The sequence below is a fragment of the Mytilus edulis genome, chromosome 14, assembly GCF_963676685.1.
Source record: "Mytilus edulis chromosome 14, xbMytEdul2.2, whole genome shotgun sequence".
NCBI lineage: Eukaryota > Metazoa > Mollusca > Bivalvia > Mytilida > Mytilidae > Mytilus > Mytilus edulis.
In genome coordinates, this window is record NC_092357.1 from 59,148,510 (window position 1) to 59,175,698 (window position 27,189).

The following is a 27,189-nucleotide window of genomic DNA, read 5'->3' on the forward strand; positions in this document are numbered from 1 at the left end:
TAAAAAAACTGAAGGACGAGAATAAAATCTTCGTATTTATTAACATTGTCAAATACAGAGAAAAAAATTCCAAGGCCCTGTATGTTCTGTATATCGACGCAAAACTCTGAGATTTAAAACACTGTTATTGCAATATCGACAGTTTCCGAAGAAGATAACAAATTCAAGGTAAGAATCCCTACTTTTCTTTTGTCAGATATACGTGTGGTTGCTTTAAAGTGTGATAAGTGTACTATGCAGTGTGCTTAGTGTAATATATAGTGTGCTTAGTGTGATATTTAGTGTTCTAAATAGTGTGCTTAATTACTATATAGTGTGCTTAGTGTACTACATATTGCTTAATTACTATATAGTGTGCTTAGTGTACTATATAGTGTGCTTAGTGTGTTATACTGTGATTAGTGTACTATATAGTGTGCTTAGTGTACTATATAGTGTCCTTAATGTACTATATAGTGTGCTTATCGTGATATTTAGTGTTCTCAATAGTGTGCTTAGTTTATTATGTAGTGAGCTAAGTGTACTATATAGTCTGCTTAGTGTACTATATATTAACTACAGTGTGCTTAGTGTGCTACATGTATATAGTATGCTAAGTGTAGTAAAACCTGTTCCTTTATATATGGATCAGAAAAATGTAATATTATCGAAAAGGTTCATCTAAAATTTTGTAAGTTGCTCCTAAATCTGAAATCTTCCACTCCCAACTGTATGATATCAGTGAGTTAGGACGTTTTCCACTTGCTATTGATGTAAAATAAAGGATGATACAGTGAAACCTGACTAAACCGAATCCTGTATAAACGAAAACCTTTAAAAACCAAACAATTTCGTGAGAACCGTCATATCAAATTATGTGCTTTACGAACCTGATAAAACCGACCAAAATCTAAAATCTGAAATTATGTCGTCTAAAAATAGGACAGATCTCATACATTTATGTATTTCTAGCTGTACCTATGTATTTGGTGACGAGAATAAAGATATATATATATATATATAATAACGTACTCTGGTAAATTAAATAAAAACTGGAGAAAAAACGTGTTTTCATGATCCTAGCTAAAAAATGTAATTATAATTATTGGATGCTTCTTTTTGTAACATCGAAGGGTTGTAAAAGCGTTTACCGTGCGCACATTTGAAGAATGAAGCACTACCGCGCTTCATTCAAAATGTATTCGGTCAATGCTTTTACACCACAAAGAAGTTACAAAAAGAAGCATTCAATTCTTAAGTAACGCTTTATAAAAACAAAAATTTAATCGATGCATACATGTGTAGTCATGTACATACATTAATACTTTTACATATAAATATACTAGTCAAACGTAACATCAACAAGTTTGAAATCCAGTTTATTATAAAATATAATAAATAGGAAAAAAAAATTATCAAATGTTAAACATTTCGGGACGTCGGGATTTCGAGATTGACCCTTTCGGGATCCGGGATTTCTTTTTTTTTTTTAATTTCGGGATGTCGGGATTTAATATTTCTTAAATTCGGGACGTCGGGATTTCATGCTTAAAGCCCGGGATTTCGGGGTCACGACACCTCAGATCCCCTCTCTTAAAAGAATCTGACAAAATCGGGAAAGTGAGAAAATAGTTACTTGGTGTTGAACATAGGGGTATAATCTGTTGAAAATAAGAACAAAAGTCGGTAAATTTATTTCGAAGATAAGAATTAAGTTTTCAAATATCTGCAAAGGCATTCAAGATTTTAAGCCCACCACGAATAGTTTAAAATTTAAATTTGAATTCTCGGGTGAAAATACGATTTTTGAAATAACATTTCATCAATGTTTTTAATAAGAAAATATTAACTATCTGTAAATATTAGACCAATTATCTTTTCATTGAACTAAAATGGAAAAAGAAATGGAAACTGTCGAGATCTAATTAAATGATGTCTCCCTTGTATCTGTTACCCATTAGAGAATAGGAACCAAATCAAATTCGCAGTAGTTTCGAAAGTCCGTTTTCATTTCACCATTCTAAAAATTTATTAAACATGACATAGGTTACAATAAAAAAAGTCAAACAGAACATCAGTTAAGACGCTTGCATCATTCTAAAAATGTATTAAAGATGTTCGGTTTGTGGTTTGTGAGCTAACGCTCAGGATAAAATTCGAATATCACGGCCCAGGCCATGTGTAAATTTTCAATAATCTATGGCTTAATAGACTATCTGTAGTTCTTAATTTAGGAAGAAATCCAAATTGTTCCTGGCTAAATTTGTTTTCCATATATTTAATTATTCTGTTATTTAAAATTGAACTAAATATTTTGGCAATACCATTTATAAGAGATATTCCTCTGTAGTTATTTTGGTCTTTGGAATTTCAATACTTCATTATTGGCACTTATAGAGAATATTGCCATGTTTCACGGGAATATCCTGAATCAAGAACAAGGTTATATACTTTTGTGTAGCATTTAATAGTTACTGGACTACAATATTTAATCACCTCATTTACAATGGAGTCTGGTCTAGGGGATTTTTCATTTTAAGGGATTTTATAACTTTATTTACTTCTGATACTGTTATTGGACTTTCAGTTATTTAAAGGAAAACGGTACAAATGGTTCAAAATGACGGTGGGCATGAATAACATAAACAAGCTTCGTTAAAAGTTGGTCATGAAACTTATTGGCTTTAATTTTTAAAACAGGATTATAAAGTACAAACACCACATATAACTGTTTTATCCAGGTTTTTATCATAAAAAGTGATAAATTCAGAAAATGTTAATATTATTGCCTATGGCAGAATAAATAGTACCGTTTTCCCTTAAGAAAAGTATATCTGCATTTGTTCTCTGACATTACAATTTTACAGGTACCTTTTGTGCGCTTACGAATTAGTTTCACTGTGTCACCAATTAAGAAGCTTTTCAGGGTCAAGTTGTTTTGGGCGTATGACATTTGCGCCGATTTTGAAAATTTTCATTCTTTCATTTGCGCCGATTTCATTTTTTCATTTGCGCCGATTTTGTATTTTTTCCTAATTGGATTTACAGGTAAGTTACAGGTAAGTTCACACTTTTACATTGGCTGAGCACAGAGTATAAGGACAAATCAAGTGACATTGCAATTGGTAAATGGCTATCCCAATGTTTCGGGTTACCATTCCTTTCCTTAAATGAAATCAATGACTTTTCTTCACGTTTGACATTGTCTGACGCTCTTTCTGATGACAAATGTCATACATTCTTAGACCACGTACAAGTACACATTCCATAACGGTCAAACAATTCGTGATAGCGTCCATAAAACTAACGAAGGAGGATTTCAACTTCACCGTTTGGAACTCTTGGTTTAATAGCTTCCTTATGATAAAATGCGAACTCTAGAAATGCCCTCACCAGTACGTATGCCAGACAAAGAAAAGATGGCCTTCGTTATCGACAATTACGCCAAATATAGAAGAGACGAAATCATAAGAAAGGAATATATTAGATGTGTTGCCTATACATACATCGATTTATGATTTGAATGTATTCCGTTTTTATGGATTTGAATGCTGTACATATATTTTTAATTCGTCATTTTAGTATAAACAAAGTGCTTTTATCTTAGATTTTCACTTCTTGATTTTAAGCAGAAGACAACAGTTATATACATGTTATGATTGACAATTCATAACATATGTACAACTGGCTAACGGAAGAGGTCTTTAATGATAAATGAAAATAACATTACTGGGATGGAGAGTTGTCTCATTGGCACTCATACCACATCTTCTTATATCATTTCACCTGTAATTTACCTGTAAAAAAATCGGCGCAAATGAAAAAAAAAAATCGGCGCAAATGAAAGAAAAAATCGGCGCAAATGAAATGCAGATCGGCGCAAATGCAAAACGCCGGTTGTTTTCTGACACCGCAAACATTAATCCTTTCAGAATTCACAAACACAGGCATATAATAATTGTCTCGTATTTTTTCTCTATATTCATTAATATTAAGATATATGAGGAAGAAATCGGAGACAAGTGCCTGTGCTTAGAAACTAGTGTGTCACCAATTAAGAAGTTTTTTCATGGTCGAGATGTTTTATTTTCTGACACAGCAGATATTTACCCTTTTCGTACTAAAAAAGCAGTTTGTCACTAAGGAGGTCAAAATTCTTGTCATTACAGATCTAATTGTTTGTGTTTATTTTCCCAATAATATTTTGATGACATACACGCATATATATATAACTCGTCTAAACATAAACCCAACAATGTTAGATCTGTAAATTTGCTTTCGCAAATATATATATATATTCTGTATATACAACTCGTCTAAACATCAACCCAACAATGTTAGATCTGTAAATTCGCTTTCGCAAATTTTTGGTTATTCCCTCGCCGGGATTCGAACCCATGCTACTGTGATATCGTGACACCAAATCGCCTGCACTGCAGCCGTCCCGCTAGACCACACGACCACCTGGGCTCTCAAAAAAAGAGCTATATATAAAAACAAGTCAGTTGTTGACATGATACGGTCATCGAGTTTCACAATAATACGGCCATTTTTAGGAGTGGAAATTTGAGAATGCCAGACTGTCTATATAACTGTTTTAAAAAAAATCCAGAGCCCGTAATATCTTCGAACATGAGCTGGGCGGAACCAAACATTTGAAAATTAAGTGCATCTAATTGGAGTCTTAACTTTATGACCAACTTTAAGATATGTCCTAAGTTCGGACTATTGTGTGAACCCCTCCTTGGACATGTCTTAGTCCTAAAACAGCTTTGTTCTGTTTTATTGATTGAGTTAAGCCTTCCAATTGATATTTTGTCGTGTGTTTTTCTATGTTGTGATGTTATACTAACTATTGTATTAACAAAATCTTAAGTTTTAAAGAGGTTCGGTGTAAACAGGTCTTTATTAAGGTGGTACACTTAGGTTAAGGGAAATAACTTTAAAATTCATCAGTACGTTTGTGTCAACCAATTGCATGAATATGTTATAAGCTTCTTGAATATATAGATAGTTTCCATGCAATCCGTTTCAGATAAATGCTTAAAAATTCATTGATGGGCTTTGCTCATTATCAAAGGTTGTATGGGGACCTATAGTTGTTAATTTCTGTGTCATAATGACATTTCTTCCCTTGTGACTTTTATAAATACATTTAGCTGATTTAAAGAGATATCCCTGAACCAAGGTCTACGACCTTAAAGTCAAAATTGAGTTTAATCAGTGAATTTGAACTTGACAGCGAATGCCTCTTAAATAATAAGAAAGTGCATTAAAAAATATTGTTAGTCGTTTAAACAAGAGTCGATATTGTTTTCCTCAGGGAAACTATGGTATATAAAAAGTTGCTTTCCTGCATAAAGACCTTTTAACCTCGAGCCGGTAACAATTGACATATCTGCAAAGTGGACAAAACTTTGATTTATTGTGTCGAGGGCAAACATATTCGATCACTCAAAAAGATCTCTTAACCTCGTTTCAAATGACATATATCTGAAAAGTGGACATAGACTTTGATGCAATGCATCAATGCAGAAAAAAGTGTATCCAGTTCTTAAAGTCCTCTTAACCTAGTTAAAAATGACATATCTTCAAAGTGCCACTTTACGTGGACATATACTTTGATGCATTGCATAAGTGCAGAAAAAAGAATTTTTCGTGTATAAGAAGTACACTTCACCTCGTTTCAAATGACATATATCTGAAAAGTGGAGATAGGCTTTAATTCAATTCACCAGTGCAGAACAAATGTATTTAGTTCAAAACACCGCTTAACTTCGTTACTACGAGTTACATATCTTCAAAGTGCCACTTTACGTGGACATATACTTTGATGCATTGCATCAAGTGCAGAAAAAATAATTTTTCGTGTATAAGAAGTACACTTCACCTCGTTTCAAATGACATATATCTGAAAAGTAAAAATAGGCTTTAATTCAATTCATCAGTGCAGAAAAAATGTATTTAGTTCAAAACACCTCTATATCTCGTTACTACAACTTACACATCTGCAAAGTGTCACTTTTAATGGACATATCTACTTGATGTATTGCATTATGCAGATAAAATAACATTCCAGTAAAAACTTTTCTTAACAGCGAATGCCTCTTAAATAATAAGAAAGTGCATTAAACGAATCATGCAAAAACATTGTTAGTCGTTTAAACAAGAGTCGGTATTGTTTTCCTCACGGAAACTATGGTATATAAAAAGTTGCTTTCCTGCATAAAGACCTCTTAACCTCGAGCCGGTAACAATTGACATATCTGCAAAGTGGACAAAACTTTGATTTATTGTGTCGAGGGCAAACATATTCGATCACTCAAAAAGATCTCTTAACCTCGTTTCAAATGACATATATCTGAAAAGTGGACATAGACTTTGTCTGCAATGCATCAGTGCAGAAAAAAGTGTATCCAGTTCTTAAAGTCCTCTTAACCTCGTTAAAAATGACATATCTTCAAAGTGCCACTTTACGTGGACATATACTTTGATGCATTGCATAAGTGCAGAAAAAAGAATTTTTCGTGTATAAGAAGTACACTTCACCTCGTTTCAAATGACATATATCTGAAAAGTGGACATAGGCTTTAATTCAATTCATCAGTGCATAACAATTGTATTTAGTTCAAAACACCGCTTAACCTCGTTACTACGAGTTACATATCTGCAAAGTGCCACTTTTAATGGACATATCTACTTCATGTATCGCATTATGCAGAAAAAATAATTTTTTCCAGTAAAAACTTTTCTTAACCTCGTTAAAATGACATATCTGAAAAGTCGTCGCCCCAGGCCAAAAAAATGTACTCTTTACCTCGTGCTCATTACAAAATAAACCCACTTTATTCACCGCACTCATTTATTTATTGTTTTCGTCTTGTCAAATTAGCTGACCAGGTTATATCTAATGTTATACAGTGAAACCTGTTTACACCGAATCACTTTGGGACTTAAGATTTTGTTCGGTTTAGGCCGAAGTTCGGTTTTATCAGGTTCGTAAAGCACATAATTTGATATGACGGTTCTCACGAAAATGTTTGGTTTATACAGGATTAGGTTTAGTCAGGTTTCACTGTACCATCTTACTGCCTTACATTCTTTTCACGTAAAATTTACAATAAAGCTGACCCTGTCCAGTATGAAAATTATTGGTTCTTGAAAACTGGTTTATCATTTCAGAAGAATACTTCTCAGTGCTCTAGGAGTATATCTATATATATCTTGTATTTTAATGCTTTCTCCTAAAATAATGCTCTTACCACTAAGAACACGACCAAGTAATACGGACTTTCTTAATGGGCTTTACTCATTGTTGAGAGCCGTTCCTGTAATTGTTTCTATGTTAGTCTTATAATCTTTTTATTTCAATACAGGCTTATATCAGGCTTATACATTATTTATGTATGTGCCTGTCTCAAGTCAGGAGCCTGTTATCCAGTGCTTGTCGTTTGTTTATGTGTTACATACTTGTTTTTCGTTCATTTTTCTATATGAATAAGGCCGTTAGTTTTCTCATTTGAATTGTTTTACATTGTCATATCGGGGCCTTTTATAGCTGACTATGCGGTATTGTCTTTTCTCATTGTTGAAGGCCGTACGTTGACCTATAGTTGTTAATGTCGGTGTCATTTTGGTCTCTTGTGGACAGGTGTCTCACTGAAAATCTAAAGTAGTCACGATGACTATTCAGTTAGTCAAATATCAGCCGAAAGGTAGTCAAAAGTATATATGACTACCCGTCAAGTCATTATGACTACCTGCATGGTCAATTGACTATGTAAGTGGTCACAGCACCACGTGGTGTAGAGTATCGGTTTTCACGCGCACTCTTTCGCGTTTCCTTTGTTCCATAGATTGTGTAGATGTAAACAAACCAGAAGGCACGGAAACTGTTATTTTGTCAAATAAACCAATTGTTTAAAGTAAGTATGATGTATATTTGTTTTAATTCTTACTTACAAAAATTAAATTTAAGAAAAAGAAGTGTATAAATGAAAGTTATATCGTCACATGTTGACGTAACGACAATAAAAAAAGGGGGATATGTATACGTGATATTAATTTTGATACACATACAACGTATTGTCGATTGAAAAGAGTATTTAGCGACATCTTTTTTTCACCTGAGCAAAAACTGTTAAAATTAAACACTGCAATTGATATTCACAACAATGAATCAAAAACTCAGGGTGGCTGTCAAGATCCTGGTGCTTACATTACAATGCTGTGATATAGGATGGGTGGCTGTCAAGATCCTGGTGCTTACATTACAATGGTGTGTTATAAGATGGGTGGCTGTCAAGATCCTGGTTCTTATATTACAATGTTGTGTTATAAGATGGGTGGCTGTCAAGATCCCGGTGCTTATATCACAATGTTGTGGTATAAGATGGGTGGCTGGCAAGATCCCGGTGCTTACATTACAATGTTGTGGTATAAGATGGGTGGCTGGCAAGATCCCGGTGCTTACATTACAATGTTGTGGTATAAGATGGGTGGCTGGCAAGATTGTGGTGCTTACATTAAAATGTTGTGGTATAAGATAGGTGGCTGTCAAGGTCCTGGTGCTTACATTACAATGTTACAATGTTGTGATATAGGATGGGTGGCTGTCAAGATCCCGGTGCTTACATTACAAATTAATGGTATAAGATGAGTGATTAAATCACTAGATCAAAGATTTTAAAATTAGTTTTTTCTTTAAACTTTTAACATGACTGATATACTTGTTTATTGTTATATTTTAGCTTCTAAAATGATATAATTATATTTTTCAGCAAATGAAGACATTGCTATTTGTATGAACACAGCTGAGAGATTTTTTACCATAGAGAATACCACACTGACACATGCAGAGTTGATACCGACAAAATATCTGAAATAAACACTTCAAATTAACAATGAGTTTATAATAATTTATTTTCTTTGTTTGATTTTTAGTCTTTAATATATGTCACTGAGTAATGGTTACACATGGAAACTTAAGATATAGGAAGGTTTTGAACATTGAGCACTTTGTGGTCCTATACTATTGTCATTGTTAGTATTGCTGCTGTGGTATTTTTAATGATATTATATTCCAGATGTATTTGTCAATCCTATGGAAGAGAAACAACAAAAAGTAGAATAACAGAAGAAATGAACCATAACAGAACGAAACGGAATGAAACGCACACAAATTAAATGGTAGAACAAAAAAACACAACACAAATAAAAATAACAGTCTAACAGTCGTGACTATTCACAGTAATCATGTTGACTAACCAACATGGTCACTTCCGACTATTTCAATCAGTCATATGGACTGCATTCAATTGTCAAACTGACAAATGTGCATAGTCAATTGAACAATCCAATTCGTCATAACGAGTATGACATATAGTCATTTTGACTTCCTAACATAGTCACAATGACCACCCTACTCAGTCAAATGTGACTAACCATCTAGTCAAACGACTAAGAGCATAGTCAAAATGATTAAAGTGCATTGTCATCTAGAGGACAGTCAAAATGACTAATTAAATTAGTCAAATTGACTAATTTAGATTTTCAGTGCTCATTGGCAATCATACCACATCTTCTTTTTATATTATAATCAAGTACTGTATACCATATGTTCGTGTTGTTCACATAAGACTCATCAGTGGCGCTCAAGTAAAAGCAATGTATACATATGACTATGTTTGACTCATGATAACTTAGAATTCTAAAAAGTTGGGTGTTATATGGATAAGCGGCATAAATACAAGAGAATAAAATCCGTACTGTTTTGAGAGTTTTTAACATTTTATGATCAGTGAAGTCTCAGAAAATGGCAAGTTCACTGCATGGTTCTTGATGTCTCATTGCCGGGTTAGTATTTTACATGAGCCATATGTTGATCTGAGTATCCTTTTGGCGCACTTGAGATCACGCCCGTTCATAATAGGGTTCCTGGAATTCAGTCTTTTTTATATAGATTAGACCGGTGGTTTCCCGTTTGAATGGTTTTACACTAGTAATTTTGGGACCCTTTATAGCTTCAGTGGCGGATCCAGGGGAGGGGTTCCGGGGGTTGGAACCCCCCCCTTTTTTTTTGGCCGATCAATGCATTTGAATGGGAGCATATAGTTGGAACCCCCCCTCCCCCATTTACTCTGGGTTGGGAACCCCCCCCCCCCCCCTTTTTAAAATGGCTGGATCCGCCACTGAGCTTGTTGTTCGGTGTGAGCCAAGGCACCGTGTTGAAGACCGTACATTGACCTATAATTGTTTAGCCATGGACTTGTCAGTTTAATTTCGACTTATGAGTTTGAAGGTTTATTGGTATCTATCTCTGTGTTATGTCCTCCAATGTGGAATGGTGTTTTTTGTTTTTTTTTATTAAGATCGAACGCGTATTTCTTGCTAATTTGAAAAAAAATCATTTAAATCTAACTTGTTTTAAAGTTTGACTTAATTACTTTTTTTAAAAAGACGTAACTACCACGCATGTGAACAATAATATAACCGTTAAAACTTAGTTTACAAAATAATTCTCGTTTTACTTTTGAAACTGTATATCAATTTAAATTGTTCACGGACAATAGAAAAGTCATAGAGTATAGCGTTTTGAACTTTTGTTGACCTGCATTTCGATCTATCCACTGTTTAAGGTCGGAGCTAGTGCTAGTTGAACTTAGGTAAGTGACTCTTCTTTATAAACAATTCCGTCATCTCTTTATGAAATTTTGAGTTTATGTTCATATTTTCTATGCCTTGTTGTATATTTCCTAAACTAAAATATTGCATTGACTTTGAGGTTTGTTTTTGTCAGATCTGACCAATCAATTGTTTTTTAATTGAACATAGTAATATGATTGCTCACATTCAGTGGCGGATCCAGAAATTTTCATAACTGGCTGTCTAAGAGGGGGCCCGATCGCTTCACGCTTCAGTGAATCCATATATAAGCAACCAAATTTTTTTCTCAAGGGGCCGAGCCCCCTGCCCACCCCCCCCTTTCCTAAAACCACCTCTGACATTCCCTATTGGTTAATTATTGTTTGCCTTTTGTCTAAGGGCACTCATTTTATGTAGATTCAGGTTAAATTTTGTGCATATTCAGAACGAAAAAAAATGATAACAGCTAGTAACTTATTCAGTAAGCATACCCTATAAGACATCTATTGTATATAATTCGTTTCATTTCGGTAAATCTGGAAAAAAATATTATAAAACATTGACATTTTGAATTTCCTTTACTTATTTTTAGTGTATGCATGTTTATTCATCTAATATGTAATATACTAAGCTGACAAATTTTAGTAATTAGAAGTTACTTATAATTAGTTAAATTTAAATGAATAACACCCAACTGAATAATGCTCCTTCTGTGTCACAGACTTTAAAGTGAGGTCGTGTAATCATGTTTAAGTAATATTCCAGGTCCAATTACAGATGGTCTGGCTGGGGGTCATTCATTCTGAAAGATTTTAATTTTTATGTCATTTTTCTATACGGTTCATGTTTTTTTTTCAATTATTTTCTATATTTTAATACTCTAGCTATTGTTCTCCTTTCAATATTTTTTCTGTATTCTTAATTGTTCGTCCATTTTTCTGTAGATTTTGTCCATTTCTCTCTTTTCTGTAATCTCATCCGATCCCTCATTACTACTATATAAACAGGTCTAAGGTCAAGAAAAAATTAACAAAGAAAATAACATAGTATTGAGCAAATGAATTGACCGAAACAGCAGCTGGTCAGAATTTCTATTCATGACTCAAAATAACATAATCTAAATATGAATGGACTTCGTCCTGGTCAAGGCTCTTTGTGTGAAAGTCGCTGTTAATAACAATTGAATGGCTCTGTTGTTGTCATGTAAAATAATTGTAACTCCTTTGGTATAGATTTTATTTTAAAGTACATATTTACCGATTGACCTACTTTATTAATTTAATGACAAAATAACTGTAAGACGCAGAAGAATAGATATAATGTATAAATATAGCTATCACTCATTATATTTGGATTTTGCAGGACCATTCATTTTTGACGATTTATAGAACTCATACAGGCTACCAATTAACATATTTTTTAAATGATTGATTGATATTTTCTGAACGTCCAGTGGCAAATTGTTCGTGCATGTTTAGGACGAGAACATCAAAACCATAGATACATCACATATGTAGGTAGGTCCTGTAGTAGAGACCGTCTAGGATACACCGTCTAGGGTACACCGTCTAGGATACAAAGCTCGGGAATCTGAACTGCCACTTGCAAATGAGGGTATATTGGATAGAGACAGACATTTTGCTTTGCAGCAGGCCAAAACATAAACAATGAAAGAGTTGTAGCAAAATGTCATAATATGAAGAGAGCATGTCACTCTTTATGCAGATGAAAAATTGGATTTAACGCCCTATGCTGTCCGGACGTGTCAGTGACAGATCCAAATTTTTTTTTTTTTTTTTTTTTTTTCTTAATTAGGTCGGGGATTTTTTTTTTTTTTTTTAGATTTTATACCCTGTCAATCTTTTTATTTTTAATTTAACACTATAAGATATAAGGAAATCATGATTCAAGTATTCTTTTTGTCATATGCTTGATCACAATTTTGTATTACCATCCGTCCCCCACCACCACCACACACACACAAACCGTTTTAACGGTTATTCCCTAAAGCGGGCAAAAATATTCAATTATATCCATATCAAAATTGAAAAATCACATGATATAAAATTAAACATTGTTTTGTAGAGCTCATTCATGTAACAATAAATAGATGACATCTGTTTCTTTTAATCGAGGGCTGACTAGCCAGTCAAGGTCGTTAAAAACTTCTATCATCAATGTTTCTTTGTCATATTGTCTTGTATTGTCCTAAAACTTTTCAATAGAAATGATAGTTGTCGATAAGTTATAAACAAGCATAAGGTATGTAAAAATATACCAGAAGTTTGTTTGGTGGTATACACATACATTTGATTTGAGTACACGCGTACACTTGTTTATATTTAATTTTTTGTCATTTTGGTATTTGAAACATGCTCCACTTTTTTTCATATGCTTTTAAAATAAAACGAATGTTTGAACTTTTGTGACTATTGTTTTGTTGGTGGTTTTTTTTTTTTTTTTTGGGGGGGGGGGGGGGGGGGGAGTTGGGATTGCACCTTTCATTGACAATTACCTTTTCTTTTCATTGGGTTTTTTCCCGGTTTTTTTTATTGAGAAAAGCGCTTCGGACGCATAAAATTAAAAAAAAAAAGCGTCATTATTCATTATCTGCTATTGATGGACGTTCCTAATTGATAATACTATCAAATCATAAAATTTAAAATTAAACATCAAAACATTGTAACTGTGAGCTGTCAAAATTAGTTTTCAAATATAAACAGATCACGATATACATGATATATGATGTTTAGGGAGCTACCATTTGATTTTTAGGGGGGGCCTAGGATGAAATTTGTTAAAAAAAAATAGGCAGGACAGGAGTTTTTAGTTAAAAAAAAAGGCAGGATGAGACACTTGCAAAAAAAAGAGTCAGGATGAAAATTTATTTTAAAAAAGGCAGGATGACAATTTTGAAAAATAATAAGGCAGGACAGAATTTTTCATCCTAGCCCCCCTAAAAATCAAATGGTAGCTCCTTTACCTTTTCTAGCTATAGCAAAGCCTACATCTACATGTCAAATCAGGATAAAATAATTAAACAAACATGAAAATGGTAAACCGATTTTAATTTCACATATTAAAGCCTAGGAATACACAGATACGTTCACTGTTCAAGAGCTTATAAATCCGAATTAACAGATTTGACTGTTATATAGTTTGAATCTATTTGGAACTTACTTTTAAATTTCAGAGGGGTAAGTGATCGTTAGTCAACAAACAAACAAAATTGATCATCTCTTAGTTGTTAACCAGTGGCGGATCCAGGGGGGGAGGGTTCCGGAGGTTAGAACCCCCCTTTTTTTGGACGATCAATGCATTTGAATGGGGACATATAGTTGGACCCCCCCCCCCTTTTGTCCTGGGTTGGGGACCCCCCCCCCCCCTTTTTCAAATGGCTGGATCCGACAAAGCTATCTGTCTCTATTTGAAACAAATGGTCTTGCTGAACCAGAAAAAAATACAAAATACACTAATAACAAGTAGACAATAGCCATCAAAGGCAAACAACAGTGATCGAGCAATCCACAACACAAAACTTGAGGTTAAGTAAACGAAAGGCGAAAAATACTATACAGAGGGACATTCACACTCATTAGTCGAAAATAAACTCACACAGGCAAAAGAAGGTTCCTATGTAAGGGTTTCCTTCTTCCATGTCCGCTTTCCTTCCTCACTGTAAAGACTGGGATAGTGGAGTTCGTCTGATCAAATATGCCGTAACTGTCATTCTCCCATTTATCAGATAGCTTGTACTTACATGGTTAAAAATGAAAAACACAAACAGACAAACAGACTAACAATAGTACACAAAACACAACATAGAAAACTAAAGAGTAAGCAACACGAACCCCACCAAAAACTGGCGGTGATCTCAGATGCTCCTGAAGGGTAAGCAGATCCTGCTCGACATGTGACACCCGCCGTTAATTGAAAATTCATATAATCCGCTGATCTACTCTCTCTTATAAAGATATTATTATTAATAATAGTATTATAACACGCAGGCTAACAAACACGGGGCGCTCCGGAGGGGTAAACAGTTGCTGCTGCACTACTCTAGTGACACCTGTTGTTCTCTATTTGTTTTTTAGGGTCATATCACAATGCCCAGACTAGGTGTCATATATATAACAGAGTTCCGGTCGAGTATGCGACATTCTAGTCAATTTGGTCGTTAACATCCGGGTCTCTTGTCCTTATAGACTCATCTTAACCTAATTTTAAAATGAATTCATACAATTGAAAATGAGCTTCATTTTTTGTTAGAATGACCACTTTGTGATATCGACACAGGCCTCTACATTAACATTTTTTCTAACTTGTCCCTTCGGACAAGTGGCAAGAAAATCAGCTTGTACGAACTCTTAACTCACTTGTCCGAATTCATAATTGAAAATCTAACATATTGATGATTTATGCAATAACACTTGGGCTTTGATTGTACCTAATAAAAAAAGCATTTTGTAATGTTATATGAATACCGCATCAAAGTACATTTCATTATTTCAGAATGAAAGTTTTTTTGCAAGACTGTGTTCTCTGACTCAATGTCACTATCATTTGTCAATCATTAAATCATCATTACTTCCCAAACCAATACGTTCCCCTATGGACCTATTCATTCTTTAGTAGTGGTATGGGTTAAACCAAGGACGTAAATACACCTGGCCACTTTGAACATGTATATGAGTAAACCTTTTTAATTTATTGATGATGTCAAAACAAGCTTTTACAATTTATTTTGATTTGTATATACATTGATATATATGATCATGAAGTACATACACATTTTACAAAAAAATCTGCCTTTTTAGATTTTTTTTTTTTTTCATCTTAAATTTTTATATCATTCATGTCATAGATCTTATCAAATAAAACCTTTTTTAATGTATTGTTATGCATAAAAGCAAAATCAAATGAAACATACTTTAATTTAATATCTTAAAGTTTAGGTAAAACTCCATATTCCTAATTCAAGAAGCTTATACTAAGAAGATACATTAACATTGGTTTCTTTCCCCTTACTTATATCCCCCTGGTCAATGGCTGCCAGCATGTTCAAAACTCCAAATCAGAGACATATTATACAAGTTTTATATGTCTCTGGTTCAATCAATGAATAATTATTTCATTAAGTATGATCAATAAAACAATCATTCATATTTTTGGGAATGTATAAGTCTTGAATTTGATCTATTTTTATCTGACCTTGACTTTTCACTTGTCCCATCGGACAAGTAGTATGGTGAATCTACTTGCCCGACACCTGTGTCCACTTGTCCCGGACAATCGGACAAGCGTTAATGTCGAGCCCTGTCGACAGGGAAGATTTTTAACAATACATTTCTAACATTTGTTATAATTTTAAAAACTTATCCAAATTTGTATGGCTCTTGACGCAAGAAAACGTATCTCTTATGGGGAAAAATGGGCTATTATATGTATTTGTGACTGTTAAATTAATGAGATCAGGTATGAATATTGACACTTAGTCTAGAAAATAATTTGAGAATGAATGCATATGATAAAATTTTATTCTTTATTGATGGCTCTGATTCTAAACAATGCTTATAAACTCAATATATACAGTGAAACCTGTTCAAACCGAACCTCTTCAGGACTTTTAAAGATTTTGTTCTGTTTTTGCCGACATTATATTTTATCAGGTTCACAATTTATACACGTGGTATGACGGTGTTTAAGAACATATTTGGTTTATACAGCTTTTCGGTTTATGCAGGATTCGGTTTAGCCAGGTTTCACTATATTTATGCTGAGTTCACACGTAATTCAAAATGCGAATTAATGCGAAACGTTTCACGTCCTAACGTCAATTCTAATTCGAATTACAATGCGCCTCAAATTCGCTTTACTGTCCAAACGACGTTTACTTTTAATTCGTTTTAACAAAAACGTATTTCTAATTCAAATTGGGCAATTCTAATTAGCCAATTCGGATCAATTCGAATTAAAAAAGGAAGAGTGTGTGAACGCGATAAGCGAATTCGATTCGCATTCGATTCGAATTCAATTCGAATTAAATGTCCGTGTGAACGAGGCATTACATGTGCATAGTGATGTTTATTGCTGTAATTACCAATCATGTCAATCAATTGTATCAGATTTTTTCCCCTTTATGGGCCCTGTAATTTGGGAAATAAAATAAAATTAAATATCCGGGTCATGAAAATAAAAATGTCTAATTCATGTAGATAGACTTCATGCGGTCATCTAAAGAATATCAAATTATTTTAAGTTCAAGTCTAAAATTGGATTTCTATACAAATATACTTTTTAAAAGGAATTCGACAGTTGACGTCTCACATTTCGTATCATTATTTTCTTTTAAGGATGTCTTCTGAATTAAATGAATATTTGGAATCGGTATTAACAGACCTAGGAGGCTTAGGGCGGTACCAGTTTATATTAACACTAGTAGTCCTTGGGAGTAAAGCAACAGTAGCATGGAGTGTTTTAATGATGGCTTTTGGTGGAGTTATGCCTGACTGGTCATGCGAGTGGCATACAGAATCAGGAGAACCATTTATGTCCAATATCACGTTTGATAAGAAGTGTAGTTTAGAGAATACAACAGAGAAATTAGACTGTGCATCAAGAAAATTTGACGAATCGATGAACACCATTGTATCTGAGGTATGAATATATAGTGAAACCTGTTTAAACATGTTAAACCTAACCTCTTCGGGACTAAAGATATTTTTCGGTTTTGGCCAATTTTCGATTTTATTAGGTTCACATGTTCAAGAACATGTTTGTTTTATACAGGTTTCGTGTTCATGTTTTTATATGTTCCAAATGTGGTAACAACAATCCCATACCCTTTTCATAAATTTGACCTACTGAACTATACTGTAAACCAACTTATTTTCGCGAGCTATTTAATTTCGCGACTTTCGCGAGTAAAAAAATAACGCAAATATTTAAAACCTGGATCATTCCTTATTAAACTTTATCAAGTTAGTCAGAAAATAGCGAAATAAAATAGTCGCGAAGTGGCCTAGAAAGGGTAAAACGCGAAATAAAATATCCGCGAAAATAAATTGGTTTACAGTACTTATTACTAGGTTTGTAATTACATTACACGACGGGTGCCACATGAGGAGCAAGATTTGCTTACCCGCCCTGGTCACCTGAGATACCCCCTAGTTTTAGGTGGGGTTCGTGTAGCTTAGTCTTTAGTTTTCTCTGTTGTGTTTTGTGTACTATTGTTTGTAATTTTTTTTTCTTTTTAGTCATGGCGTTGTCTGTTTATTTTCGACACAAGAGTTTGAATGTCCCCTTGTTATCTTTCGCCTTTCTTTGCTCAAAGTCAAAATGAACTCTTAAACTTAAGATTGCAGCTCCGTCAGTCAAGTTTGTTATGGATGTTGTTACTGTTCATACAAACTATAATTTGAAAAATATTTGAAAATAATTTGACAAGTTCAAAATTATGATGGTCAGCAAACACTGAACCTTATGGTTTATATGATTATTTCATCAACTCATAGCATATTTCATGTTTGATTGAGTTAAGTCATTTCAATTGATATTTTATAGTCTTTATATGTTGTGGTGTTACACTATTGTTTCAAATAAGGGTGAAGGTTGGTACCTGTTGAAATGTTTAAACCCGCTGCATTTGTTTGCTCCTTTTGAATGGTTTTGCACTTGTAATTTTAGGGATCTTTATAGCTTGCTGTTCGGTGTGAGCCAAGGATCCATGTTGAAGACCGTACTTTGACCTATAATGGTGTACTTTTATAAATTGTGATTTGCATGGAGAATTGTCTCATTGACATTCATACCACCTCTTCTTATATCTATTGAGCTGGGTTTTTTTTATTACCTACATTGTAGGTGTGTAATGTAATAATCATTCTACTTGTTATCCTATAATATGTCTTCTATTGGAAACACATTAATAAAATTGAGAATGGAAATGGGGAATATGCCAAAGAGACAACAACCCGACCATAGAAAAAAACAACAGCAGTAGGTCACCAACAGGTCTTCAATGCAGCGAGAAATTCCCGCACCCGGAGGCGTCCTTCAGCTGTCCCGTAAACAAATATATGCTAGTTCAGTGGTAATGAACGCCATACTAATTTCCAAATTGTACACAAAAAACTAAAATTAAAAATAATACAAGACTAACAAAGGCCAGAGGCTCCTGACTTGGGACAGGCGCAAAAACGGGGTTAAACATGTTTGTGAGATCTCAATGTATCTTTATCTTTATGTTATATTACAGTGGGATCTAGTATGTGACAAATATTGGATCGTCTCTTCTATCACAACAATACAGATGTTTGGACTACTTATTGGCGCATTCGTTTCCGGTCATGTAGGTGATTTGTACGGACGAAAAAAGACGTATTACATATCAATATTAATACTTCTTGTTTTCAATGTGGTCGGAGCCTTTTCTACAAGTTGGCACATGTTTGCTGTCGTACGATTCCTTGTGGGGGTAGGGTGTGGATGGTACTTAACTATAGATATTACTTATTTGGCAGAATTAATACCTATCAAATATAGATCCGTTATTCTATCCTTACCAGTGTGGCCGATTGGCGCCATGTCAAATGGACTTATGTGCTATTTCTTACATGATTGGAAATATATACAAATTGCTGCTGCAGTGTGTTGTCTCCCGTGGTTTCTAGGAATATTGTAAGTTTGCCCAGAAAATTTGCAAAAACGAAGAAATTTGTATTAACGCCAAAGTGAACACAATAAAACTTTATTTATAGTATTATTAAATCAAGTTTACAATGATATACAAAAAGATGCAAGTATTCACAAAAATTATCATTTGTTAACCAGATATCTCCCTTAAATTCTGTAAGAACATGCATACATTTACCGCAAGTATAAAAAGAAATCGTCAAGCAGGAGCGCACACTAGTTACCCATTCGAATGCCAACATTGTTATCAGAAGTGACATCGGCATACTTTTTTTGAATTATCAAATATAATGGTTCACCTGTGCTTTCACAAGGTTGGCTTATGCAGGTGACATATGAAGACTGAATTTTTATATTGTATTTTTATTTCTATCGATTTCTTTGGACAGATGCGCTTTTCAAAACTTTCGTGAACAAAAACTCGTCAGTGACGCTCGATTCAAAAACGTTAAAAAGACCAAATGAAATTCGAAGTTGAAGAGCATTAAGGACGTTAAATTCCGAAAATTTACCAAAAACTATATTTCTGGAGTAGAAAATCCTTCTTATTTCGAAAATTAAAAACAAATCTATTTGTAGCTTTATAACAGAGAGTTATCGATGGCTTATATCACATGGAAGAATCGAGGAAGCTTACGAAGTGATGATAAAAATAGCGAAAATGAATGGTAGATCCCCGCCGAATAAGCAGAAATTAATTGATATGGTAAACCTCAACGAACACGTGGCAAAGGAGAAAAAATATACTTTAATAGACATCCTGAGGAATAAGCATCTATTAAAAGTCACGGCATTGCTGTCTTTCACATGGTATGTATATCATATCGATATATATCAGCCCCTTGTTTGTTCATTATCTGATTGAAATGTAGCTCTTCGTTTACAAGGATCCGACTACACTCACTAGTAAGTATTACCTTAGCCAATAACATTTTAACTTATTATTAGATAAGCCAATGAAATTTCAGCTAATCATTACATTAGCCAATAAAATCGCAGCTAATTATTACCTTAGTCAATGAAATTTCATCTATACAATACTAGACATTCTGAGGAATAAACATATATTAAAAGTCCCTGCATTGCTATCATTCACTGTATGTTTACCATATATATTTCGTGTACAGGTTACTACGTGTACAAAAACTTTGTAACAGTAATTACTCGTATGATGCCAAATGGTAATTACAAAAATAATTGTACGAGTAATTACCTGTACAGTTTTTGTTGAGAAAAAGATAATAACTTGTAGAACTCGCTATCTTTTAGTTTTATTTGTTTCTTCCTTCCATCTGTTTTTTTTTAAGTAATAACTTCAGCAAACATGACAATTTGAGCATATTATTGGGCTATTAAAACAACTAGGTGCCACTAAAATACGGACTACTATTGCCAAGTGCGGCAATTTCTCGCTGCATTGAAGACATATTGGTGACCCTCTGCTGTTGTCTATTCTATGGTCGAGTTGTTGTCTCTTTGACACATTTCCCGTTTCCATTTTATTATATTCTTATAAAGTAAAATAACACTGAAAATACCGAACTTCAAAGACAATTCAAACTGGAAAGTTCCTGTATCAAATTGACAAAATGAAAAGATCAAACACATTAAACTAGTACAGACATTTCTTTATTAAGGAAATAGTGGATGAAACCGGATTTTATAGCTAGCTACACCTCTTACTGCATGTTACAACACGTGTTTCCGGAATTGCATCGTTATGAAAAATAAGAAGACAAATATATAGTATACTTTGGAGAGCACAAAAAAAAAACACTAGAGAATTGATTGGTTATGGTGTGTTAGTATGTTTTGCTGTTACCGCTGACCCAGGATGAAGGTTGTTGGGAGGCATGAGAAAATGCTACAACAAACGTGTTTAAATCTGTCAAATTCTTTGTGTGTCTGTCCCAAGTCATGGGCCTGGAAATCAGCTGTTTTCTTTTGTTGCTGTATAATAACCCTTTCTGTGCTTCGTTTATTGTATTGTACATACCTCAGACTGTTAAGTTACTAATTTGATAAGTTTTACATTTGTCATGTCGGGGCCTTTTTATCTTTATATGTGATCCGGTTTTTATCATTGTCGAAATTGAACTATGCTTGCTAAGGGACAACATCAAAAGTTCAATGTAGGACAAAAAACTTAATTCACATAGTTTTTTCACTGACACCCCCCCCCCCCCCCCCCCCCCTCTCTTAACTTAATTTGGGAAAAATTGATTTACCAATAAGGATATATGTAAAAATCGATTTTAGGTATACAAAATTTGTAGAATTTTAACCCCCACCCCCAAACTATTTGATTTAAGTTTTTTTTATCCTTCATCGATATTTTGATGTCGTCCCTCACATCTACATTATTGGTCTTAGATAGACAGTTGCCTCAATGATAATCATACCACATATATAATTCTTACATGGATGTTATTCTTATGTCAATAATATAGCGTTTTTTCTGACCATTTTTTATGTATTGCATACCACATTTCTTGATACTAAATCTTTACTAAACGCATCTATAAAAACTTGGTTTTTCATTTTTTTTCGGAAAGTTCTTTATTAAATGGCAATATCAAAAGCTTGAACACATCAATCCATTTTAGTCATTCATTGTTTTTCTGTGGTTAATATATCGGGCATACATGTACTAAAAGTTCATAAAACAACGTGATGCAGCTACCTCTCACGAATTTTCCTAGACTGGCTAGAGAAAAGAAATGGCAATGCCGTAAAAATTGCTTGCTAGGTCCGCTAAATCTTTCCATAAGCTTCTGAAGCGTAAAAAGTGTGACTTATTTTACCATTATTTACTGTGATTCATTTTGTTGTTGGTTTTTTTTTTATATATATAGATATGAGCTTATTATATAACATGCATTACCGTAGTGTCATGGTAGTGTTCCCACACATTGAAGATAATGTAGTTAGAACATTTCTTCATTTCTCATTGAAAGATGTCTGTATACGCACACAATATTAGTATAATATATGTTTTATATGTTAACGCAGGGTTTCCTGTGGATACGGGTTTTATGCAATCTCGTTCGGTGTTGCCCAGCTGTCTGGCAATCTCTACCTCAATATGGCTCTGCTTGGTCTCATGGAATCCACATCATTTGTTGTGTGTTATTTCGCAAACTGGTAAGAATAAAAAGACTATTAGAGCTATTTTCCTAATGCATGTAGTTTAAAGATTTGGTTGGCTTGCTTGTTCTGTATGTATAACTGTTTGCACAAGCATTTTAGTTAGTTTTACAATTACAAGCAATAGACAGGTGGGGGTTCAGCTTGTATAATGTTATTGAATAATAGAGAAAACATTTCAATACAAAAAGCAAGCAAGCAAACGAACGAAATGCCCTCGCCGCAGCAGCAGAGGGGGCATAACGTTATAAATACTTGTCTATATATCTATACGTCCCAATTTTGGTTTCTGTTCTCTTACTTTAGTTTGTCTCCAAATGTAATGAAACTTACACTCAGTGCTTATTACCCCCAAAACACCGATGAGGTTGGAATTTGGGTTGCTCTACTTTTAACTCTTCTTGCCCCTCATAACGTTACAAGCTTGGACTTCATATTTTTAAATAAACTTTCTTTTAATCATAGGTTTTGTTAGGTTTTTTTTTTTGTTTTAAAGTCTTACTAGGCCTGGTGCGAAATCTACGACTCCGCCTTTATCACACTCCAAAACCGCAGCTCTTTTCGTCAATAATTTTTTTCGTCGTTATATATTGGTTCTCTTTACTTTTCAGCATTGGAAGAAAGAAATCATCCTTTGTGTTCTTTTTGTTATCTGGTATAACTGGTATAACTGTCGGAATCGTTCAATTCCTAGGTATGTATTTTTTTTTTATATAGATTAGACCGTTGGGTTCCCCATTTGAATGGTTTTACACTGGTAATTTTTATAGCTGGGGCTCTTTATAGCTTGCTATTCAATGTGAGCCAAGGCTCCGTGTTGAAGACCGTGCTTTGACCTATAATGGTTTACTTTTATAAATTGTGACTTGGATGGAGAGTTGTCTCATTGGCCCTCATACCATATCTTATGCCTAGGGATATGTAAACATTGGAGCTACACATTAGATTTGATACAATGCGTATTAGATAAATTACATACGAGTATTTAATCATTCGTTGCAGGTGCATATATTCTAATGAATAGCAATTTTTAAATCGATATAAAAAAAAAATCAAAACTGATTCAGTTTTGATTTTTTTTTTTATTTCAACGCCTTTCTCAATATGTTGAGGATTTTCAATTTGTTTGATTTTTTTTTTTTTTTAATTTCGCTCCTTTTCTTTTGCAGATTTATCTAATGAGGGTGCTTTGATAAATGGTTTAGCGTTAACATGTAAATTGTGTGTTGCGTGTGGCTGGATGGCGTTGATAATATTTACGTCTGAGTTATATCCCACCGTTGTGAGGTAAATGTAGAAAGCTCTTTAAGGAGGGTTAGTCAGAAAAAAAATGTTTATAACGCGATCACTCGTATTATTTTTTTTTTCTTCAAACTTTCACACTTAAAGGTATGTGGGAATTTGCATTCAGTATATTTTTTTTCATCAAATTATGGATCGGATTTTTTTTTTAGAAAAATAAAAATCTACCCGCTTCCCCTCCCCCATGAAGTGAAATGGTCGTTCCCTAGTTGAGTTGTCTTTTTCATTTTAGTTTACATGAACAAATGAATATGTCTATAGGATATGCGTCATTTAGACAGCAACCCACAACAGCAAATGACTAAAATACATTTACACAGTAACGTACATTTATGATTTTCAAGATCCTAAACAATGGCTATTCAACAAATGATATGAGGTTTTGTTCAGTTGAGATACGATCATTAATGAAATAACCTTGTTATTTTAATTCTGAAACGATGAGTGTTTTTTAACTTTTCGACGTCCCTAATTTATCTTCTTATTATTGGTACATGTTAATTTCAGTTGGCGCAAAATAGTAAAACAAATGACTCACCAAGTTACGTTCGGTGCTATTTTTACCATTGTGGACAATAACACCACTCTCTCTTTCCTCAGAAGAGGGGTGAACGATACCAGAGGGACATTCAAACTCATAGATCGAAAATAAACTGACTTGGCTAAAAAAGAAAAAGACAAACAGACAAATAATAGTACACAAGACACAACATAGAAAAATAAAGAGTAACACGCGAACCCCACCGAAAACTGGGGGTTATCTCAGGTTATCCAGACGGGTAAGAAGATCCTGTTCCACATGTGGCACCCGTCATGTTGCTCATGTTATTACAAACTCGTTAAATTACCAAATTCGGAAGTTACATTCGTGAAAATGGAACAGGATTGTAGTAACGACATGCGTTATGGGTCTGCCCCTTTAATGAACAGATTGAACTGTGCTAAATCTTCAAGTAACAAACCGCACTTTATAATCAAATACATTTATATTTTCACAGAAATATAGGTTTTGGATTCAATAATACCATGTCACGTGTTGGTTCTATGATAGCACCTCAATTAATATTTGCAGTAAGTATGATTTAACAATATTTCTATATATTCCAGCTGACGCTATGTTACTAGTATGCTTTCCTCTTTTTCATTGCTTCTATTTAAGAATTGAATGCTTCTTTTTATTACTCCATTCACTGGCGGATCTAGAAATTTCATAAGTGGGGCCCACTGACTGCCCGGGCCCCCTGTCCCCCTAAATCCGCCTCTGCCATTAAAAGCGTATTAAGTTACAAAAATAAGCCTTCAGTACTTATAATTACATTTTTTAGATAAGATCATGAAAATACGATTTCTATCAAGTTTTTCTTTAATTTACCTGTGTACTTTATTGTGGGACCTCGTCACGTGTTATCTTCATTGAGTAATGAATGTTAATATCAGAAGGACGCGAAATTGCTGTTAGTCAATCAAAATAACTGTATTATAATGAAACACATCTAATGTAAAAACTATGTATTTCAATTTTAATTCAAAAATAATTGCCGTTTCTTTCTCCACCCCCCTCCCCGCAAAGATTACATTTGTTTCAAATGTGTCTTGTCTGTGATTTACGATTAAACAAAAGTTTGTGTAAAAACGTGAATTAAAACATTTGTTTTGCTCACAGTTTGAAGATTGAATATTCCTCGAAAAGATTACCTAGAAATCATAATTACTTACCGTGTATTACTAGGCTTGTAACCAAATTTCATGCATCAATATTTTCTTTTTTTTTCAGAGCTATCGTATACCAGGGATAATGTTCTTATTGCTTGGCGGGTTGTTCATCATGTCAGCTTTCTGTCTTCTTCTGTTAGAAGAAACGAACAATCTCGCATTGAAAAATACGATAAATGATTTTTCGCTTCCAGTCAAACAAAACGAATCATTGAAAACGGTAGATGAAAGTGAAACTCTGTTTTCTGAAAAATGTAAATTAGAAAGAAACTTTAATGCAGCCAACTCGAATAATTCTGTGCCCTCGAACGGCTAATACCCTATCGAGCAATTAATCAGAGATTAGTCGGAGATCGGCGGAATATAACGACTGACATTATTCGGGTTACGATACCGTTATCATCAGAAGTGTGCCGAATACCTTTTTTTTTATATTATTCTTGTGCATTTGTTTTCATTTTGTCCACTTTAAATGTATTTATATGTATTCGTGTTTTCATAATGCATGTCGACAGTGTTAGTTTCTAACGTTTTATCAAAATAAGAATCCCGTTTTTATTAGCTCACCTGGCCCAAAGGGCCAAGTGAGCTTTTCCCATCACTTGGCGTCCGTCGTCCGTCGTCTGTCGTCCGTCGTCGTCCGGCGTCGTTAACTTTTACAAAAATCTTCTCCTCTGAAACTACTGGGCCAAATTACACCAAACTTAGCCAAAATCATCATTGGGGTATCTAGTTTAAAAAATGTGTCCGGTGACCCGGCCAACCATCCAAGATGGCCGCCATGGCTAAAAATAGAACATAGGGGTAAAATGCAGTTTTTGGCTTATAACTCAAAAACCAAAGCATTTAGAGCAAATCTGACAGGGGTAAACTTGTGTAACAGGTCAAGATCTATCTGCCCTGAAATTTTCAGATAAATCGGATAACCTGTTGTTGGGTTGCTGCCCCTGAATTAGTAATTTTAAGGAAATTTTGCTGTTTTTGGTTATTATCTTGAATATTATTATAGATAGAGATAAACTGTAAACAGCAATAATGTTCAGCAAAGTAATATTTACAAATAAGTCAACATGACCGAAATGGTCAGTTGACCCCTTTAGGAGTTATTGCCCTTTATAGTCAATTTTTAACCATTTTTCGTAAATCTTAGTAATCTTTTACAAAAATCTTCTCCTCTGAAACTACTTGGCCAAATCAATCCAAACTTGGCCACAACCATCTTTAGGGTATGTAGTTTGAAAAATGTGTCCAGTGACCCAGCCATCCAATCAAGATGGCCGCCATGGCTAAAAATAGAACCTTGGGTAAAATGCAGTTTTTGGCTTATAACTCAAAAACCAAAGCATTTAGAGTAAATCTGACATGAGGTAAATTTGTTTATCAGGTCAAGATCTACCTGCCCTGAAATTTTCAGATGAATTGGACAACCCGGTTTTGGGTTGCTGCCCCAGAATAAGTAATTTTAATGAAATTTTGCTGTTTTTGGTTATTATCTTGAATATTATTATAGATAGAGATAAACTGTAAACAGCAATAATGTTCAGCAAAAAAAGATTTACAAATAAGTTAACATGACCGAAATTGTCAGTTGACCCCTTTAGGAGTTATTGCCCTTAATAGTCAATTTTTAACCATTTTTCGTAAATCTTAGTAATCTTTTACATCTTCTCCTCTGAAACTACTTGGCCAAATTACACCAAACTTGGCCAA

At 34.0% G+C, this 27,189-nt stretch overlaps 1 protein-coding gene across 2 annotated transcripts; it reads left to right on the forward strand.

Moving 5' to 3' along the window:
* The first annotated feature begins 34 nt into the window (after positions 1–34).
* Positions 35–26,034, forward strand: LOC139503750 (organic cation transporter protein-like). 2 transcript variants are annotated; one of them, XM_071293603.1, is made up of 9 exons: positions 35–168; positions 16,977–17,280; positions 18,881–19,302; positions 19,897–20,127; positions 22,330–22,461; positions 23,076–23,158; positions 23,634–23,751; positions 24,765–24,837; positions 25,541–26,034. In XM_071293603.1, exons 2-9 carry the CDS (start codon positions 16,978–16,980, stop codon positions 25,793–25,795), a joined length of 1,617 nt encoding a protein of 538 aa, XP_071149704.1. In that variant the 5' UTR covers positions 35–168; position 16,977; the 3' UTR covers positions 25,796–26,034. The 2 variants fall into 2 exon arrangements, with proteins under 2 accessions (XP_071149704.1, XP_071149703.1); XM_071293602.1 differs by lacking the exon at positions 35–168 and adding an exon at positions 13,668–13,820.
* Positions 26,035–27,189: the final 1,155 nt, after the last annotated feature.